Here is a 17,653-nt window from a genome sequence, read left to right on the forward strand (position 1 = left end):
TCTTTTCCACTCCACAAAGTGGTTACTGAAAGAAAGCTCTGCCAAAAAATATGAGAGACAACAAAAAAGCACAATATAGCCCAAATATGGACCATTCATCTATGAAAAGCCTGCTGTTCCTCATGTCCACCTTGTGTATTTGCTCCAGCCATTCTGCAGTTTCCCAACTGCGTTTCTCTGCATTCCTGGATTCCAAACACCAGACTTACCTCCGTTGGGACTATGATGATGAACTTGCCGTTATGAGTTTTGAGTTTCAAGCCCAGTCAACTGGATGGGTGGCTTTTGGCTTCACCATTAATAAGGAGATTCCTGGAGCAGACTTCGTGATTGGTGGTGTTCTTCCAGATGGCAACATCTATTTCTCAGTAAGACTAAAGCAAGAATGCCTTTTCATTGGGGGCTTGGCTCAGGGCACGTAATTGAGGAGGGAAGAGGGAACCTTCAGGAACCGCCTTCTGCCGCACGAATCCCAGCGGCCAGTTAGGTCCCACAGAGTGGATCTTCTCCGGGTCCCGTCAATGAAACAAAGCCACTTGGCGGGACCCAGGAGAAGAGCCTTCTCTGTGGTGGCTCTGGCCCTCTGGAACCAACTCCCCCCAGAGATTAGAACTGCCCCTACCCTCCTTGCCTTTCGTAAGCTACTCAAAACCCAACTCTGCCGCCAGGCATGGGGGAATTAAGATTTCTTCTCCCCCTAGGCCGTTACAACTGTATGCATGGTATGTTTGTATGTATGCTGGTTTTATATATTAAGGGGTTTTAATTTCGTTTTTAGTATTGGATATTTTACTGTATATTGTTTATGACTGTTGTTAGCCGCCTGAGTTTTCGGAGAGGGGCGGCATATAAATCCAATAAATAATAATAATAATAATAATAATAATAATAATAATAATTTATAGTTTGAAGGTACAAATGAATTTAGAGATGCCCGTTTCACATGACCAATAAGATAGCTGCAGTATCATTTATGAATTGCTAGGGTCGCATGATAATTTCATTCTTACTGGCTGGCAAAGCAGAAAAAGAATATTTGAGGGAGATGGGCTATTCAAAAATGCAAAATATATCCCTGATGGCTTCTGCACTTGTGGTTTGCCAAAGTTTATGTGGGAAGGCACAGAACTAATTATTTTTGAGGCATAATTTGTGCTCTAAAAGCAATGCTCCCTAAAACCTCTTTTTTATTGATTTTTAACAATTTTAATATACACACAACATAAAACAGTGCATAGTGAAAAGTGCCCACCACCCCGACACACACACACATACCCCACCACCATTCTCCCTAAAACCATAACAAAATAAGGGGGGGACCCTGTCTTTCTTTAAAGGAGATAGTGAAAAGTCTATCGTTTATTTTGTCTTGGGAATGTTTCCCTATTCGGAAATTATTAATTTTACTATTGAATCTTGTGAAATGGAAAAATCTGGGCCACCTACCACATCTGCAAAATTCAGAGCTAATTATTACTTCTTAAGTTCCAGGATGATTCTTTTCATTGTAATATCAAGACATATAGCTCAATCCTACTAAATTACAAGCTAATTATTACCCTTAAGCCTAGCAACCTAATTATGGGGTTTTTTTAAGTGTATATACACGTATACACACAAATTTATATCAGTGCAAACTATTTAATAACCATACTGCATTTGGCTTTAACATAGCAATGGGTGGAAAGCAGGGGTGGATTGCTCCAACTGCCATGTCCCAGCATGTTTTTGCTTCTGCATATGCGCAGGAAGCAAAATCTAACGAGGGGACACATGTTTGTGAGATTTCTGCAATTTTTGCTTTTGCGCATGCATGGAATCTCACAAGGGGAGCATGCCGGAAGGAAAAAAAGTACCAAAATCTCATTTGTACATGTGTCCCCTGATGAGATTTTGCTTGTACATTGGGAAATGCGCGTGCACACTCAAGACACCCGAAGCTGCACGCGCAGCTCAACTTTTGCTACCGATGTGGCGTCCTTTACTGTTCCGGTAGGAACCCACTAACTGGTGAAAAATAAACAAGGGACAGAAGCAACTTAGAACTAAGAAGAAATTTCTTGACAGTTAGAACAATTAATCAGTGGAACAGCCCTCCAAAAGTTGTGAATGCTCCAACACTGGAAGTTTTTAACAAGATGTTGGATAACCATTTGTCTGAATTGGTGTAGGGTTTCCTGCCTAAGCAGTGGGTTGGACTAGAAGACCTCCAAGGTCCCTTCCAACTATGTTGTTGTTGTTATTTAATAGCCATATGTAGTATTTTTTTTTCAAATATTTTTATTGATTTTTAATATTTACATAATACTTTCTATTACTTTCAAGTGGGTTAACAACTGTATATTGATATTTTGTTCACTTTTACATTTGCACATTTATGAAATCCTATCACTTATTGTTGATTTGCATTTCTTTTTTGTATCCAATTGTACCAGTTCATCCAAATAGCATAGTAATCTAAGTCCTTTCGATCGTTCAGTTCCATAATCAAATGGTCCAGGTCCAAGGTCTCCAGAATGGTTCATTCTGGTGATGGTGTCTCTAACTGGATGGTTTCTAATCCAAATGATGATCTCTTCCTCTATCCATGGTAACATATTTGTGAGTTCTTCCTATTTCACTCAGGATTGGCATGGTGTCAACGAGGATACCATCCAGGAGGATGAAAGTCAAGACTATGAGCTGCTGTCATTAACCCAGGATGCAACATCCACCACCATGGCATTCAGGCGACAGTTCCGGACGTGCGATGAACATGACCTGGACATCACAGTAAGCACGACAGTGGGAGCTGTTATTATTTATTTGTTTGTTTGTTTGTTTTATTTCTCATCCCATATTTATTATTTTTATAAATAACCCAAGGCAGCAAACATACCTAATGTTCCTTCTTCCTCCCCTTTTCAACCCTGTGAAGTGAGTTGGATTGAGAAAAAGTGACTGGTTCAAAAGTCACCCAGCCAGTTTTCATGCCACGGTTGGAACTAGAATTCAGAGTCTCCTGGTTTCTAGCATAAAGATAAATAATAGCACAGGCAACGACATGGAGGCAAAAGACACAAAGAAATAAGAATTTGCTGCAACAAAGTTTGAAGTGCCTTAGAGATGTACGTTTATGTTTTCTGCAGAAAAGGTCTTCCAAAATTCCCAAGGATGAATGGATTTAAGGATCTAAATAGTCCAAGTTCATTTAAATGTTCTAAGCTGCATTCATATTAGTTATCATAGAAAGTGTTCTGGTTTCTGGTAGAAATTTAGTAATTACAAATAACTCTCATTAAATGCATCATTTCATGAATAAAGCAATTCCATTTATTTATCTGCTCTCTTGTACTTCAACACATTTCCAAAATCAATCGGTCCGTTATCTCTCTTCTAGCCACATTCCTCACATTCTTTTTCATGATTAACTTAGACAAGATTTATTTCCTAACTACATAGCTATAAAAAACAGCCACTCTGACTAAATACAATACAAAATACTTTGGCTTACTTTAGCGTGGCGAAAAAAACCCTCCATATTTTTGTTCGGCAACGTTGAAACTCCACCCTTCTTCTCCACTAGCCCCCTGATGTGCCAATTACCTCACTACAATATTTAACCCATTCCTCTCCTTAATATCTTCTTCCAGACCTTTGCTCTCTACATTTCAGAATTCTTCTGAATTTAGGATTAACCCAGCGTGCATCTGATTCTCCCTTGCTAGATCCTGAACTCATAGCCCCATCCTGTGGCTGGCCCCCCACTACTTCATAAACACTATCTGAATCTGAGTCCTCAATATCTTCACCATCCTCCAACTGATCAAGAGTATGTACAACAGAAAGTATCTCTAATGCTTGAGATGCATAATGGTATAACAAGTAAAATGCAATTAAGGAAGGAATTGAGGAATAGTGTGGGTTTTAGAAAAGCTTTGTAAGGAACATGCAATGGATATCAACAGAAACTTCAGTTGAACTGGTTAATTCATTAACTAATTAAAAGTTAACCTGATTCTTTAGTGAATTATTAAATAAAATTGGTTCTTGCTGAAAATTGGGGATGCTGCAGATATTAGAAATTAGAGAATACCAGAGTGGTAAGTGTCGTGGGCAGGTGGGCAGAGCCTCTCACCACCAGCCCTACCGGTTCTAAGAACTAGTCGCAACCCACCACTGGTTAGGGAACATCTGATCTAATCCATTCTTGTCAGAGTGCCTTAATCTGACTCCTTAGGAATTAAAATTGACCCTCGTTAAATGTTGGTTTCAGAAACTGATCACTGTTTCAGCCAATCCTCTTCCCCCAAAAGTTCAATTCTTTGCTTGATGACCAATTGCATTAATCTCCACAAAATAATGATGATGATGATGATGATGATGATGATGATGATGATAATTATTATTATTATTATTATTATTATTATTATTATTAATGTCAATACAACACAGCAAACGAGATCACTATGCTGGATTTCATATTTAATCACCTAGGACTGTGTGATGTAGTGGCGAATTATTATTATTATTATTATTATTATTATTATTATTATTATTAATTAGATTTTTATGCCACCCCTCTCTCTTAGTATATCATCATTTGAACCAGGGTGGATGTTATCTTCTTTACTAATTCTTTACTAAATAAAGCCTGTTGTGGGAGAAGAAAGCTCACCAAAGAATTTAAGCATACAATTTGGTAAAAATATTAGTATGGATTTGTGCTAAGATTTGTATCATTTTGGTAGGATACAGTTGCGGTGGGTGGGAGAACCAAGGTTGAAGACACTGAAAATTGGGAAGAAGAAGAATTATTTCTTTGTGTCTGCCAATCAAGTTACATGTTTAGAGATATGATAAGACAGAGGAGACTTCCTTTTTCATTTGCGTCTACACAGGGTGACACACTACGCCTCATGACTGCATTGGGCACAAATGACACGATTGACTTCTTCAAAGGAGAAATAATCCACAAATCTCTCTTCTTGATGATGGTGACAACTGAAGAGGAAATGAATAATCCCAGTGTCTATCAAGTATATGATTTGAAAGTAAATGATGTAAGTATCTAAAATTAAAAATTCTTTCTATTCCATGGTCCCCAGCACATTGATCTCTTTCATTCATTGGCTCCTTGCTTTGGTAACCACACTGAGCAAGAGTGCAGAGGCTTGAGATATCCAGTTGCTTTGCAACTGCTCTACTACTTATTAGTCTGGGTGATTGACTGAATAACCACCACTAGATTAGCAAAATTTATAACTGCTTAGAATAAAGCACTGTGAAGCTGTATATAAGTCTAAATGCTATTTGCCATGTGCCTTGGTTTCCCTTTTTAGTTTCCTATCCCAGAGGATGACACCACCTATGCCTGTACCTTTCTCCCTTTACCCATTGTCAAGACAAAACATCATATTTATAAGGTAACTGGAAAATCAAACAGGCTGTTTTGCTGGTGAGATTGACAATTATCCCAGACTGCAAGAGCTTTTCACTTGCTGATACCTTCCTGGTCTGACCTTGTCATTTTTTCTGTCCAGTTTGAGCCCAGGATAACACCTCGGAATATAACAGTAGTGCACCACATCATAGCATATGCCTGTGGCAATGGAAGTGTACTTCCTAGTGGAATTGGTGACTGCTATGGAGCTGATCCTGATTTTGCTCTGTGCTCTCAAATAATTATTGGCTGGGCTGTAGGAGGAGGGGTGAGTATGTAGATTTTCTAAACTAGATTAAATGATCTCTATTTCTCATTTAATGTTCTGCCCACAGACTGAAGTTTGATCCTGATTGGGCTCATGCTTCCAAAGTCAATAAAATGTTGGGAGCAATGTGCAAAAAGTGCTTTTACATTGTAAATTGCCCAGAGGGTCCTATGGGTGGCATATAAGTCTAAGTGCAATTGCTATGTTTTCCAGTATCAGTTTCATCATTTTATGTAGCTCTTTTCAAATAAAAAATGGTATTATTCACCATTACAAGTTCCCATCTTATCCTACAACCCTAATACATATATTTAAAAGCCATTCCACTGCGTCCATTGAGACATTTCCTCTGATAAAAACTTCAGTCACTGTTTTTAAAAGATTAAATATTTTCTGTCCCATCTGGAAAGAAATTTAGTGGCATGACTGTGAAGTGACTCTCTCTCTCTCTCTCTCTCTCTCCCTCTCTCTCTCTCTCCTCTCTCTCTCTCTCTTATTTATTTCCATAAATAAGCCCTATATGTTCCCAGATGAAACTGCAATCTCCATTGGGACTCCAAATGATCCCCAATGGATCCGACTAGAAGTTCATTACAGCAATTTTGATTTAATTGAAGGTAAGTAAAAGTGCATGTGAATTGATTAAGGGAAAAATTAGAGGCACAAACAGTTATCCAGAACAGAATGAAAAGAAGTACATGTTATTGAGATTCAAACATTCAAATTCCAGATGAAAATAAATGGATATCTGTAAGGAATGTTTCCTATATCTATAAGGGATAGACCACCTGAGCAATAGAAACAAGACTGTACCAAACGCGATACAATTTTATTTGAGAAATATGCAATTTCTCAAATGGCAGTCCTACGCAATGTGAGATAATAGGAGAGGGGGGAGGAGTGTTTAAGTGAGAAGAGGCAGCACAGTCAGTTCAAAGATGACTAGATAAAACCATGAGAATTTTCTATGATTTAATCGAATCCAGCTGTAATTTCTAAGCAAGAAATAAAAAAGAGTTTCTGTGATGCTTATTCAGAGTCTCTAGTACAATATTGCAATGAGTCTGCTGGAGTTGGGCAGTTATTAAATTCAGATAAATAAATGTACATATTAATGTATGGTTCCTAAAAGAATGGAACTTATGGATTTTAGGTGAGTGTTCAAGTGCTGTTTCACTCAATTCTGTTATTTCTTTTTCCTGAGGCTTAATTGATAACTCAGGCCTGAGAATGTACTATACTTCGGAGCTTCGTCCATATGACATGGGAGTGCTACATACAGGAATTTTCACTTTTCCTGTCCACTTCATCCCCCCTCAAGCAGATTCTTTTATGTCTTACGGCATATGCAATACCAGTCATTTTCATGAGGTAAGTTTGGCAGCATTTAATTCATCTCATCATAATCACCTCTAGTTATTTTTATTGTACTCTTGAGTTCATTGCTCATTCTTATCAAAAGCCTATAGTTCATAGGCTTCCTCCCTTCCTCTTTCCATCCATCCATCCACTTTGTTGGTTGGTCTGTTAACTCATGGTGACATCCTGCAGTAATCCCTGTATTTTTCTTGGCCAAATTTCAAAACCGGTTCATCATGTCCTTCTTTCTAGGGCTGGGAATGTCTGGCTCAAAGTCATTAAGCTAATTTTATGACTAATGCTGAACTAGAATTCATGGTTTTTGCACCAGCATCTTAAATATTACCCCAAACTGGCTCTCAATATTAGGCCACCTAAAACATTCCACAAGGGTCCCTCTTAAGCCACTTGTCAGAAAACCAGTCGGAGGAAACTGACCATCTGAGCAATGAAGTGGCAGAGAGATAAAACTCCTTGAAAGAATTGGTAAAAAGGATGTGTGTGATCCAGGTGTGTTCAGCAGATGAGGTGGGAAGATTTGATGTTGTCTTGGGTCAGTGTGATTCTGCTGGTTTCCATTTCGTGCCTAAGCAAGAGCTACCAGGACTGCTTATTGCTTGCTCTCTCTGTGGAAACATTGGAAAGAGATGGGAGAGGGAACACTTTTTTCAAACGATAAGAAAGTAAAAAGTTATTCCACCCTTTTCTTCTTGTTGTTTCCAGCCACAATCCCTAAGGTTGTGCATAAGTTTTAAAAGAGATCAACCCACTGTTCTTGTTGTCTTCTGTAAAACATCAAGGTTTGGCCCTTCAGGACAGAGTAGATGTGAAGATAAATATGTCATTTTATAATCTTGTTGACTAATAACAATACTGATGGATGGAGAGGAACACATGAGTAGGGAAATTTCCTCCTCCTGCTGTTCAGGTTAAATTTCCCCTCCTTCAAAGCTGTGTTTCATCCCAGATCCAGTCTAAAACTAGTTGATCTCTTTTCTGTTCCAGATCAATGGGAGTCCAGTGCCAGATATGCATGTCTTTGGTTATTTACTCCATACCCACCTAGCTGGAAGGGGAGTAAGAGGTGTCCAATACCGGTAAGGAAACTTTCTAGGCCAGATGTAACAGCAACACAATCCTCCCTCCTCAATTTAAAACAACATGGTGATGGTTTAAAAGTGAAAATCAGAACTCTTACTTCCCATCAGAGCAGTACATTTCTTGGCAGTAAGCCAATAGTCTTGTTCAATTAACCACAAAAATCAAAATAGAGTCTTTATGAAAGCACTTTTATCCACATAGCTATAACGTCCTAGGCTGTGGTCAAACCTAAAAGGTAGGAAAGACAAAGTGGACATGGAATAGCCCAGGGAGCTAGCACCCAAGCCACAAAACAAGGGGCATGTTCACATGGCCAATCATAGAAAGCAGTTGTAACAGTTAAGGTTGCAGGTTGAGTGTTTCCTTCACCTGATCAGTCAAGAGTTGCTTCGTTGATAGTTGCCCTGTGCCTTTATTCCTTTAATCTTCCTTAACTTCATTCTTTAAAGCCGAGATGAGGCCATGATAGTCACTCTGTCAAAGTTTCTGATCCAGAAACATCTGCCACCAATTTTTCCTTTAAAAATAGCTGGGATTCCTTGGCCACATTCAGTGCTCACTCCTGCAGACATTGACTCTCTTTTCCCCTCAACAGAGGACTGTGGGGGGTCCCCATACTGACACTGACCCAAGCCCTGGAGGGGAACATTGAGCCGGGGGGGGGGGGGCTAAAAAAAGTTTGGGAAAAAAATATCTCTCTTCCTCCCTTTCACTCTATTTCTCTCTCCCTCCCTCTTTCTCTCCCTTCCTTCCCTTCTTTCTCTCTCTCCATCCCTATTTCTTTCTCTTTTCCTTCCTCTCTTTTTTGCTCTTTCTCTCTCCCTCCTTCCCCCCTCTTTTGCTCTCTCTCTCTTGCTATCTCTCTCTTTCTCTCTCTCTCTTTCTCTCTCTCTCTCTCTCTCTCTTTCTCTTTCTCTCTTCCCCCCCTCTGCCTCTCTCTTTCTATCTCTCCCTCTCTTGCTATCTCTTTCTCTCTCTTGCTATCTCTTTCTTTCTTTCTCTCTTTCTCTCTCTCTCTCTTTTTTTGCTTTCTCTCTCTTTCTCTCTCCCCCCTCTCTCCCTCTCTCTGCAGCTGCCGGAAAACTTGGAAGGCGCAAAGAAGGAAGCTCAGCTTCCGGTCTCACAACTTTTTGCTCTTCGCACTCTCAGCAAAAAGTTGCGAGACCAGAAGCTGAGCTTCCTTCTTCACGGCACACCTGACCATGTCTCGCGGCACACTGGTTGGGAAACACTGCCCTAGAGCAGTGATGCCGAACCTTTTTTTCCTTGGGTGCCAAAAGAGCCTGTGTGCACACTATCACGCATGGGTGAGTGCCTTCACTCATAATTCAATGCCTGGGGAAAGCAAAAACAACTTCCCCTATCCTCCAGAGGCTGGAAATGGCCTGTTTCCCAACTTCTGGTGGCCCCACTAGGCTCATGGTTCACCCTCCCCAGGCTCCAAAGGTTTCCCTGGAACCGGGGGAGGATAAAAATGCCTTCCTCCATCCCCTCAGAGGCTCTCTGGAAGCCAAAAACACCTTCCCAGAGCCTCTGTGGGAGCCAAAAATCAGCTGGCCAGCACACACGTGCATGTTGGAGCTGAGCTAGGGCAACGGCTCACGTGCCAGCTGATATGGTTCCGCGTGCCACCTGTGGCACCCATGCCATATGTTCGCCATCACTGCCCTAGATAATTCCCCATGCCTTTTGAAACATCCCAGATTACTCCAAACAGAATGACATATATGGTAAAAAGGAGAAGATACAACCATAAAATTCATTCCCCTAGTTCTGTCAAGAAACTGATACATTGAAAGTTGAGCTGCAGAGACTATGGAAACATTTGTCAGGAAATTATTAGATCACAGCTAACCTTGCACCCCAAAAAGGATCCATTTCTGCAGTATGATCAATGGTCTGTCTCATTGATATTGTTTCTATGTATAGGAATGGAAAACAGTTGAGGATCATCTGTGAAGACAATAAATATGATTTCAATCTTCAGGAACCAAAATTGCTGAAGAAGCCTGTTATTTTCAAACCGGTATATCATTCTAAAATATCTGTTACAGTTAGGCAATAAGCCTCTTATTATTTATTTATTTATTCATTCATTCATTCATTCATTCATTCATTTATTCATTCATTCATTCAATCAATTTGTATGCCGCCCAACTCCCCAGGGACTCTGGGTGGCTCACAACCAAAAAATGAAACATACAACATAACAAAACAACATAAAAACAATAGTTAAAAGCCATGCATGCCATTAATGGCCAGAACCCAATAGTACACCATCAGATCAACAGCCCCAAGCCTGCTGGAAAATCCAGGTCATTACAACTTTCCAGAAGGTCAGTGGGGTGGGGGTAGTCCAGATCTCAGGAAGTATCTGGTTCTAGAGAGTCAGAGCCACCATAGAGGAGGCCCTCCCCCGTAGACCCGCCAGATGACACTGTTTAGTTGACAGGACCTGGAGAAGACTAACTCTGTGGACTCTTATCGGTCACTGGGAAGGCAGTCTTGAAGACAGTCTGGCCCTAAGCTAGTGATGGCAAACCTTTTTTTCCTCAGGTGCCAAAAGAGCATGCATTAGCAACATTGTGCATGCATGAGTGTCCACATCATTATTCAATGCCTGGGGAGGGCAAAAACAGCTTCCCCCACCCCCTGGAGGCCCTCTGGAGGCCGGAAACAGCTTGTTTCCCAACTTCTGATGGGCCCAGAAGGCTCATGTTTCATTCTCTCCAGGTTCCAAAGAGTTCCCTGGAGCCAGGGGAGGGTAAAAACGTCCTGCTTGATCCCCCCAGAGGCTCTCTAGAAGCCAAAAATACCCTCCCTGAGCCTCCGTGAGAGCCAAACATCAGCTGGCGGGCACACACATGCATGTTGGAGCTGAGCTTTGGCAACAGCTTGTGTGCCAGCAGATATGGCCCCGTGTGCCACCTGTGGTACCCATGCCATAGGTTCACCATCACTGTCCTAAGCCATGTAGGGCTTTAAAGGTAATGACCAACCCCTTAAATTGTGCCCGGAGACCAATCGGGAGTCAATGCAGTCCACAGAGAATTGGTGAATATGGGTGTACCTAGGTGCACCCACAGCAGTTCGCTTGGCTGCATTCTGGTTCAGCTGTAGTCTGCGAATGTTCTTCAAGGGCAGCCCCATATAGAGAGTGTTGCAATAATCTAACCATGAGGTGATAAAGGCATACGTGACCATGAGAAGAGCCTCCCGATCCAAGTAGGGTCACAAGTAGGCGAACCTGTGCAAATATCCCCCTAGCTACAACTGTCAGATGTTGGTCCAATCTTAGCTGTGAGTCTAGGAGGACACCCAAACTGTGAACACGTTCTCATGGGGGTAATTCCCCCCCCCCAAGAACAAATGATTGACAATTAATATAATCTTTTGGAGGCAAAACCCACAGCCACTTGGTCTTGTCAGGGTTAGATCTGTGCCTGTTAATTCCCATCCAAACGCTCACAGCCTCCAGGCACTGGCACATCATATCCACTGCTACATTGAAGTGACACAGGCTGGAGATATATAATTGGATGTTATCAGCATATACCTGATACCTCACCCCTTATTATGAAGACCCCATATTCTCTCAGATTTGTGATGATTGCTTTGTTCACAGGGAGATGAATTCCTGGTGGAGTGCCACTATCAAACTACAGATCGGACAGAAACAATCTTTGTAAGTCTTCTCTCAATACTTAGGATAGACAGAGTGGTAGATAGACAGTTTTTGAAAAGAATAGAAGAATAGAATAGAATAGAATATAATAGAATCCTCCTGAAGCCTGGGGATGGCAAAAAATGGCCCAACAGCCCAAGCCTTAAATTCAGACACAAATTTCCGGTTTGACATCACTGGTACAAGGTAGTTCTATGTTCTAATCTTATTCCTACAACAAAGGTTTCCAGGTTAAGCTGAACTGAAGCTCCTGCACAATCTAGTTCTCCTCCATGAAACCTCAAACAAATATTTCTTTTCTTTTTCTTTCTCCCAGGGAGGCCCAAGTACCCTTAATGAAATGTGCCTGATATTCCTCTTCTACTATCCTCGAAACACCATATCCAACTGCCTAGGACTACCAGACATTCAATATGTTGCCAATCAGCTTGGCCAAGAGGCAAACGAGTGAGTGCTTCAGGCTAGGCCCAAGGAACAAAGTTGCTTGGAAGGCATGGTGGGGGAATGTGTGAGGAATGGCTTGCTCCCAAAACATCCTAATGTCAAAAGCACCCTGGATAACTAGTCACCACTCCAATTATGGAATGCAGAATCCTCCATGTTTTCTTCATGCTTGATAGGGCAATGGGATGTCAGCAGGGAAACCAATCTGCACATATCTGGAAGGGAAGCATCCTAAGGGAACATCTGTGGTTTGTGCAAATGATATACACCTATACATCAGTATATGTGAATCTCTGTATAGCAAGAATATAAAACCTGTATCTTCCGGGTGGAGACATCAACTTGAACTATATTTAGCTAATTTAATCCATTCAAATCCAATTAAGTCAAATGTTTGTCCTATTCCGTGCCCAGTGTGTTTATGTGTTCAGCATGTTTTTCAATGTTTTGCAGAGGGTCTCCCTTAACTTCAGCAACAGAGTTGTCAATGCATGGAACTCACTACCAGATTGTCGTTTCATCATCCAACCCCCAAACTTTTACCCTTAGACTATCTACTGTTGACTTCACCCGATTCCTAAGAGTAATCGGGTGCCTACCATCCCTGACCTACATTTCTCTTTTATTAATATTCTGTATATAAACAGTGTTATTTCTTTGTACACTACCAATATGAACTTGACAAATAAATAAAATAAAATAAAATAAAAACTCACACATAGTGCCAAGTACAACTTTGAGATTGAAAAACTTGTCCACTATAGCTGGGGGGGGGAATAGGCATTCCAAATCTTCTGTTTGTAATTTGGAGTGTGGCAGTGACTGGTTGAGCTGGAGACTGTATTTAAATGCACACCGATTATTTCCAATCATTAGCCAGGTCATTACCATCTATTAATTGCCTATTTTCACCCAACATTAGCTTTTTTGGATGCAGCTTTTTCTGCCTCCATGTCTCATCTTGGTATCTGTAGACAATCCCTGTGTTGTGATTTCACCCTGCAGCCCATCAGAAGGAATGATGGCCATCAACTCTATACAATGGGACAATGAAACTGTCAAGAAAGCAGAGAAAGCATGCAAGGAAGCACCTCAGATTATTAATATAAAAACCATTGATGTAAGTAGGCTTTAAATACTGGAGGAAATACAATTGTTGAACTGGAAATGAAATGAGACAACTTGCCACAGCCAACTCACAATGGTGCAACTTGCCACAGGACAATTCAACAACTTGATTTAATTCTTTAAAGCAATTTACATTTTTATCATTCACATTTCATTTTGGGTCTCCTTTTTCACCCTTTCCTAATTAATTTACTCCATCATTTCTTTGGTATTAATGTAACGCTTATTCCATAATGAGTTGTCTCGCAGCAAGTTGGCCATGACAAGTTGTCATAGACCCAACTAAAAAAGTGAGAAATGAAACAATAGCTAGCTAGTCTTGGCTCTCCATGAGGTTTATACCTTCCAATCTCTTTAGTCTGAACATGGCGTGAAGAATAGCAATAAATTAGGCAGCATCTTTCCAAATTTTATGCAACAGAAGCTGACATATTGTCGCTTTCAACTCCCATCAAAGGGAACATAGACAAAGATCATCTGTAGTTCAAAGCAAAATTAGATCAGGTAATTGAAAAGCATTAATGGGCCTCTTTTTCCCATTCCTTTTTTAACCTAATTGGTCCTTTGTCCATTTTCCTCTTTGGATGGTCTTTTACACTAGACTTTGCCTTAGTTCATTTCCTGCTCAATATCTATCTTATTCTAGATTAAAAATCCCTGTTTTTGTTCAGGTTCGACACAGTAACCATTGAAAATTGGGACAGGAAAAAAGATGTAGAAGTATATATTTTTTTAAAATCTGTAGTAAACCTTTTTAAAAAAAATTTAAATAGTAAATCATTACATGCATGACTTTCTAGTTCCAAGTCTTCTTTTGATTTGTTGGGTTCCAACCCATTTTCAACCCATTTTTAGAAATATATTCTTCTATGTTCCATTTATCTCCTTGGAAAGTTTTTTTAATACAAAGATGACAATCTACTATAAATATTTTAAAAAGACATCACACTCTGTACATTTCCAGTATCACATTTCCCTAAAAGTTAAAAAAAAAAAAAAAGCCCTAGGATAAGCAGAGTATTGAAATAATTGCTCCTGCTAGTAGTTTTTTATTTTATTATTTAAATTAGGTCTATTCTAATTTCACCAAGAAAAAAAATGATCTTGTCTTGCCCAGAGTCCGTGGTCCTTAACCCGGATTCGTTTGACTAGAATGAATATATATATACAGTATATTACTTTCACTGATCCCTAATTGAAATTTAGCTTGTCTTGTAGGTGATTTAACAAACCACAAGCCTATATACTGTATATATATTATTTTCATTTGTTATTCTTTTAATAATTGTATAACTATATTTGAACGTAACGAGTTCCCTTTCTAACAAAATATATTTATATTGTTAGAACAAGTAATGTACATATACATATACATTTACATATACATAATGTAAAATAGCAATATACCAGTACATGTGTTTTATTATAAACTAATTTATAGATTTAAATATATTCTTCTGACCAAAGCATTGTAGCAAAGAATCCATGCCTTAAGAATCCTTTCCTTAAGAAAATCTTGTTTATCTTGAACATTTTTCTTCTTTACTTGTAGGAGGTGATGGCAAACGAAACTGGTTTCATTCGTGATATTGACGTTCCTGCAGCACCCTGCAAGTTAAGTCCAAGAGACAAAATTACATCACATCAACCAAAAGGGCACACCAAATACAAAGCCATTCCAGATGTGGTTTCTAAAGCTGTTAGCACTTCTTAGCCTGCTGTTCATAGCTTTGGGGTTTGTTAGACTTCTCATTGTTCCCCCCTCCCTCCCCCTGGTATGAGTCAAGAGCTACCATTGCCAGTTTGTCGTTCTAAACCCAGTTGTGAAGCTGCTGTTGTCCTTTAGTTTTCTTTGTGGCTGGATGGCTGGGGGTCTACACCCAACCACTTTTTTAAATTGATGTGTGTATGAAGTTCAAAGCTGAAACAAGCCAGGCAGCACAGGTCCAAATACTGTTATCACCAGGAATTTAGAGAGGATCTACCCTTCTTTTCAATTTCAAGCCAATCCTGACATGCAGTTTCATTCTGGGAAGAAATAGAGCATCAGTCATGGGGTAAGCAGAGGATAAGAGTCCAGGGCAAATGTGGGCAACCAGCAAATTTTATAGCCGACTTACTCAACCTCATATTTTCCAAATATATCATCTAGATTGGAAATCCTATTTTTTCCAGCCAACATAGCCAAATTCCTTGCTACCTGGGAGGTTTGAATATATGGGATATACCTGGATAAAAAATGGGAACTCTTAGGTATTCTCTTGTGTGCCTTGTATTGATTGTCTGGGAAGGCAAGCAAAATGCCTTTATTGGAAGACCATTAGAAATTAGTCTGAGGTAACCCACCATAGTAACATCTACAGTGGAAACAAGAAACAATATACACAAGGTAGAGGAGCAGTCAATATGGCCCTTGACTTGAATAAAAATGAATGCATACATGAATCCAACATATAGTATATTTAAGGATGTTAAAATGCAGAAAATGATTGATAGAAATGCAATAGAACGTTGAATCTTATAAAAATGATATGCCACTTGCTTTATCATTAGCAATCCAATTCTATTTTGAAGGTTCCACGAGAATATAAGGGTGGAACAAACATGTAATGAAAATAATATCTACCCTTTGTTCTGCCGGCGTGTCCCAACAACCCGTAATTACAGGGTAATAAGTCCCAAACAGACACACACCCCACGATAGAAGGAAAATGAAAGGTCTTTATCAACAGAAAAGCAAAAACAACTCCCTTTTTAAATGTCAAAGGTATTTTCTGGTACACACAAGGCGCAGGTTAAATGCAATCCAATTTCTCACCCAGTAACTGGGAAATTGAGTCCAATTCCAAAGTCCAGAAATTCCACATACAATCTTGAACAGGGAAACAGCAAACCACGATCTTGACGAAACTATGAATCAGATAAACTTCCACGAGGCTAAACCAGCACGCTGCTCTTTTTATCTGTAGCACTAATTACAGCAGCCCCACCCAACCACAGGTGGTCTCACTTATCTCCTGTAATAATCTTTCAGTTATTCTCTCCTATGCATCACTCTACGTATGCGTGGGTCCATCATAAGTTCTTGTTCAAAATCCAGGGATGATAAGGATGATTGATCTCCTCCTGGGCTGTCTGCCAAACTCCCTTTTCCTCTGTCACTCACACTTCCTTGGTCAGAGGAGGATTCTATCGGGAGCAAAACAGACCTGTGGCATGTGGATGTTTCTCCCACATCCACCTCCGCATTCCTTGGGGCAGGAGCTCGGGCAGAGCTAACCACAACACCCTTAGTGTATTAAACACAAAAAAATTCCAATTCTTTGCAATAGGAATGAAATGACACAAGAGCATTTCTACTTTTCCTTAGAATATCCAACATCCAATATATAAACAGTTGCAATGTTGAGATCTTTAATTATAATTTATCTGTAAATGTGATTAAAATATTTTCATAATTTATATAATTTTTATCATTCAAAAATTATAATATATTGGGAATTTTTAAATAGAGAAGTATATTTTGTATGAAAATTCTCATCTAATTAAAAATACAGATACCTGATTATGACAATCAAACATAAATTTTTATCTGATTTGTGCACATGTTTCTGTCTTTTTTAGTATACAGTACTTGCAAGTTACCTTCCAAACCACTAGTGGCAGAATCGCTATGGGGCAGGCTAGGACTGTGCTCCTTTGATAAAAACTAAAGATTTGTCTCTTGTTGGTTGAACATTAAAGTTATCAGTGGTAGAGGACTGGCATGGTATGTTATGTTTTAAATTCACTTGATTTACACACTTGTAAAACATGAAACAGCAGCAGCCTAAATTCATCCAAAGGGCTGGAGGAAAAAAATTAAAACCAGGGATCCTACTTATGTTGGAATTATTGCGGTAATATAGCTGCAAAGAAATATTTTCATAATAGCACTGTTATTGGTAATAAAGTCACACACTGATAGTTATATGATAATGCATTTAACACTAAAAATCCACTTCAGTTTTACTATAGTGGTATGGGACATTGTCCATTTTAGGATGGGGACAAATAATTAGAAAATACCTTGATTGTTAAAAAACAAAAATTCCTGGACCTTTCTTTTATTTATATAATTTTTTTGTTGATTTTCATAATAACAATAAACATTCACACAATGCATAACAGTGTGCTCATTGTTAAGTGCTCATCACCAAACAACATTCATACCCCTCCACCAAATTGGGGGCATAATTTCTATATA

The 17,653-nt window shown here is 39.5% G+C and overlaps 1 protein-coding gene across 1 annotated transcript; it reads left to right on the plus strand.

The window, feature by feature from the left end:
* Positions 1-50: 50 nt before the first annotated feature.
* LOC139158833 (putative DBH-like monooxygenase protein 2) lies at positions 51-15,156 on the plus strand. The gene is made up of 13 exons (XM_070736172.1): positions 51-368; positions 2,626-2,772; positions 4,881-5,042; positions 5,322-5,405; positions 5,523-5,690; positions 6,205-6,307; positions 6,895-7,061; positions 8,055-8,146; positions 10,080-10,176; positions 11,776-11,835; positions 12,152-12,282; positions 13,285-13,399; positions 14,960-15,156. The coding sequence occupies exons 1-13, from the start codon at positions 51-53 to the stop codon at positions 15,119-15,121; spliced, it is 1,806 nt and encodes a 601-aa protein (XP_070592273.1). The 3' UTR covers positions 15,122-15,156.
* Positions 15,157-17,653: the final 2,497 nt, after the last annotated feature.

The sequence above is a fragment of the Erythrolamprus reginae genome, chromosome 2 (genome assembly GCF_031021105.1).
Source record: "Erythrolamprus reginae isolate rEryReg1 chromosome 2, rEryReg1.hap1, whole genome shotgun sequence".
Classification (NCBI taxonomy): domain Eukaryota; kingdom Metazoa; phylum Chordata; class Lepidosauria; order Squamata; family Dipsadidae; genus Erythrolamprus; species Erythrolamprus reginae.

Bases quoted from the DNA above. Each gene is read 5' to 3' on its own strand.
- LOC139158833 (XM_070736172.1), top strand. From the start codon at position 51: ATGAGAGACAACAAAAAAGCACAATATAGCCCAAATATGGACCATTCA. The intron at 2,773-4,880 runs GTAAGCACGACA...GCGTCTACACAG, and splicing joins AACATGACCTGGACATCACA to GGTGACACACTACGCCTCAT. The intron at 8,147-10,079 runs GTAAGGAAACTT...TTCTATGTATAG, and splicing joins GTAAGAGGTGTCCAATACCG to GAATGGAAAACAGTTGAGGA.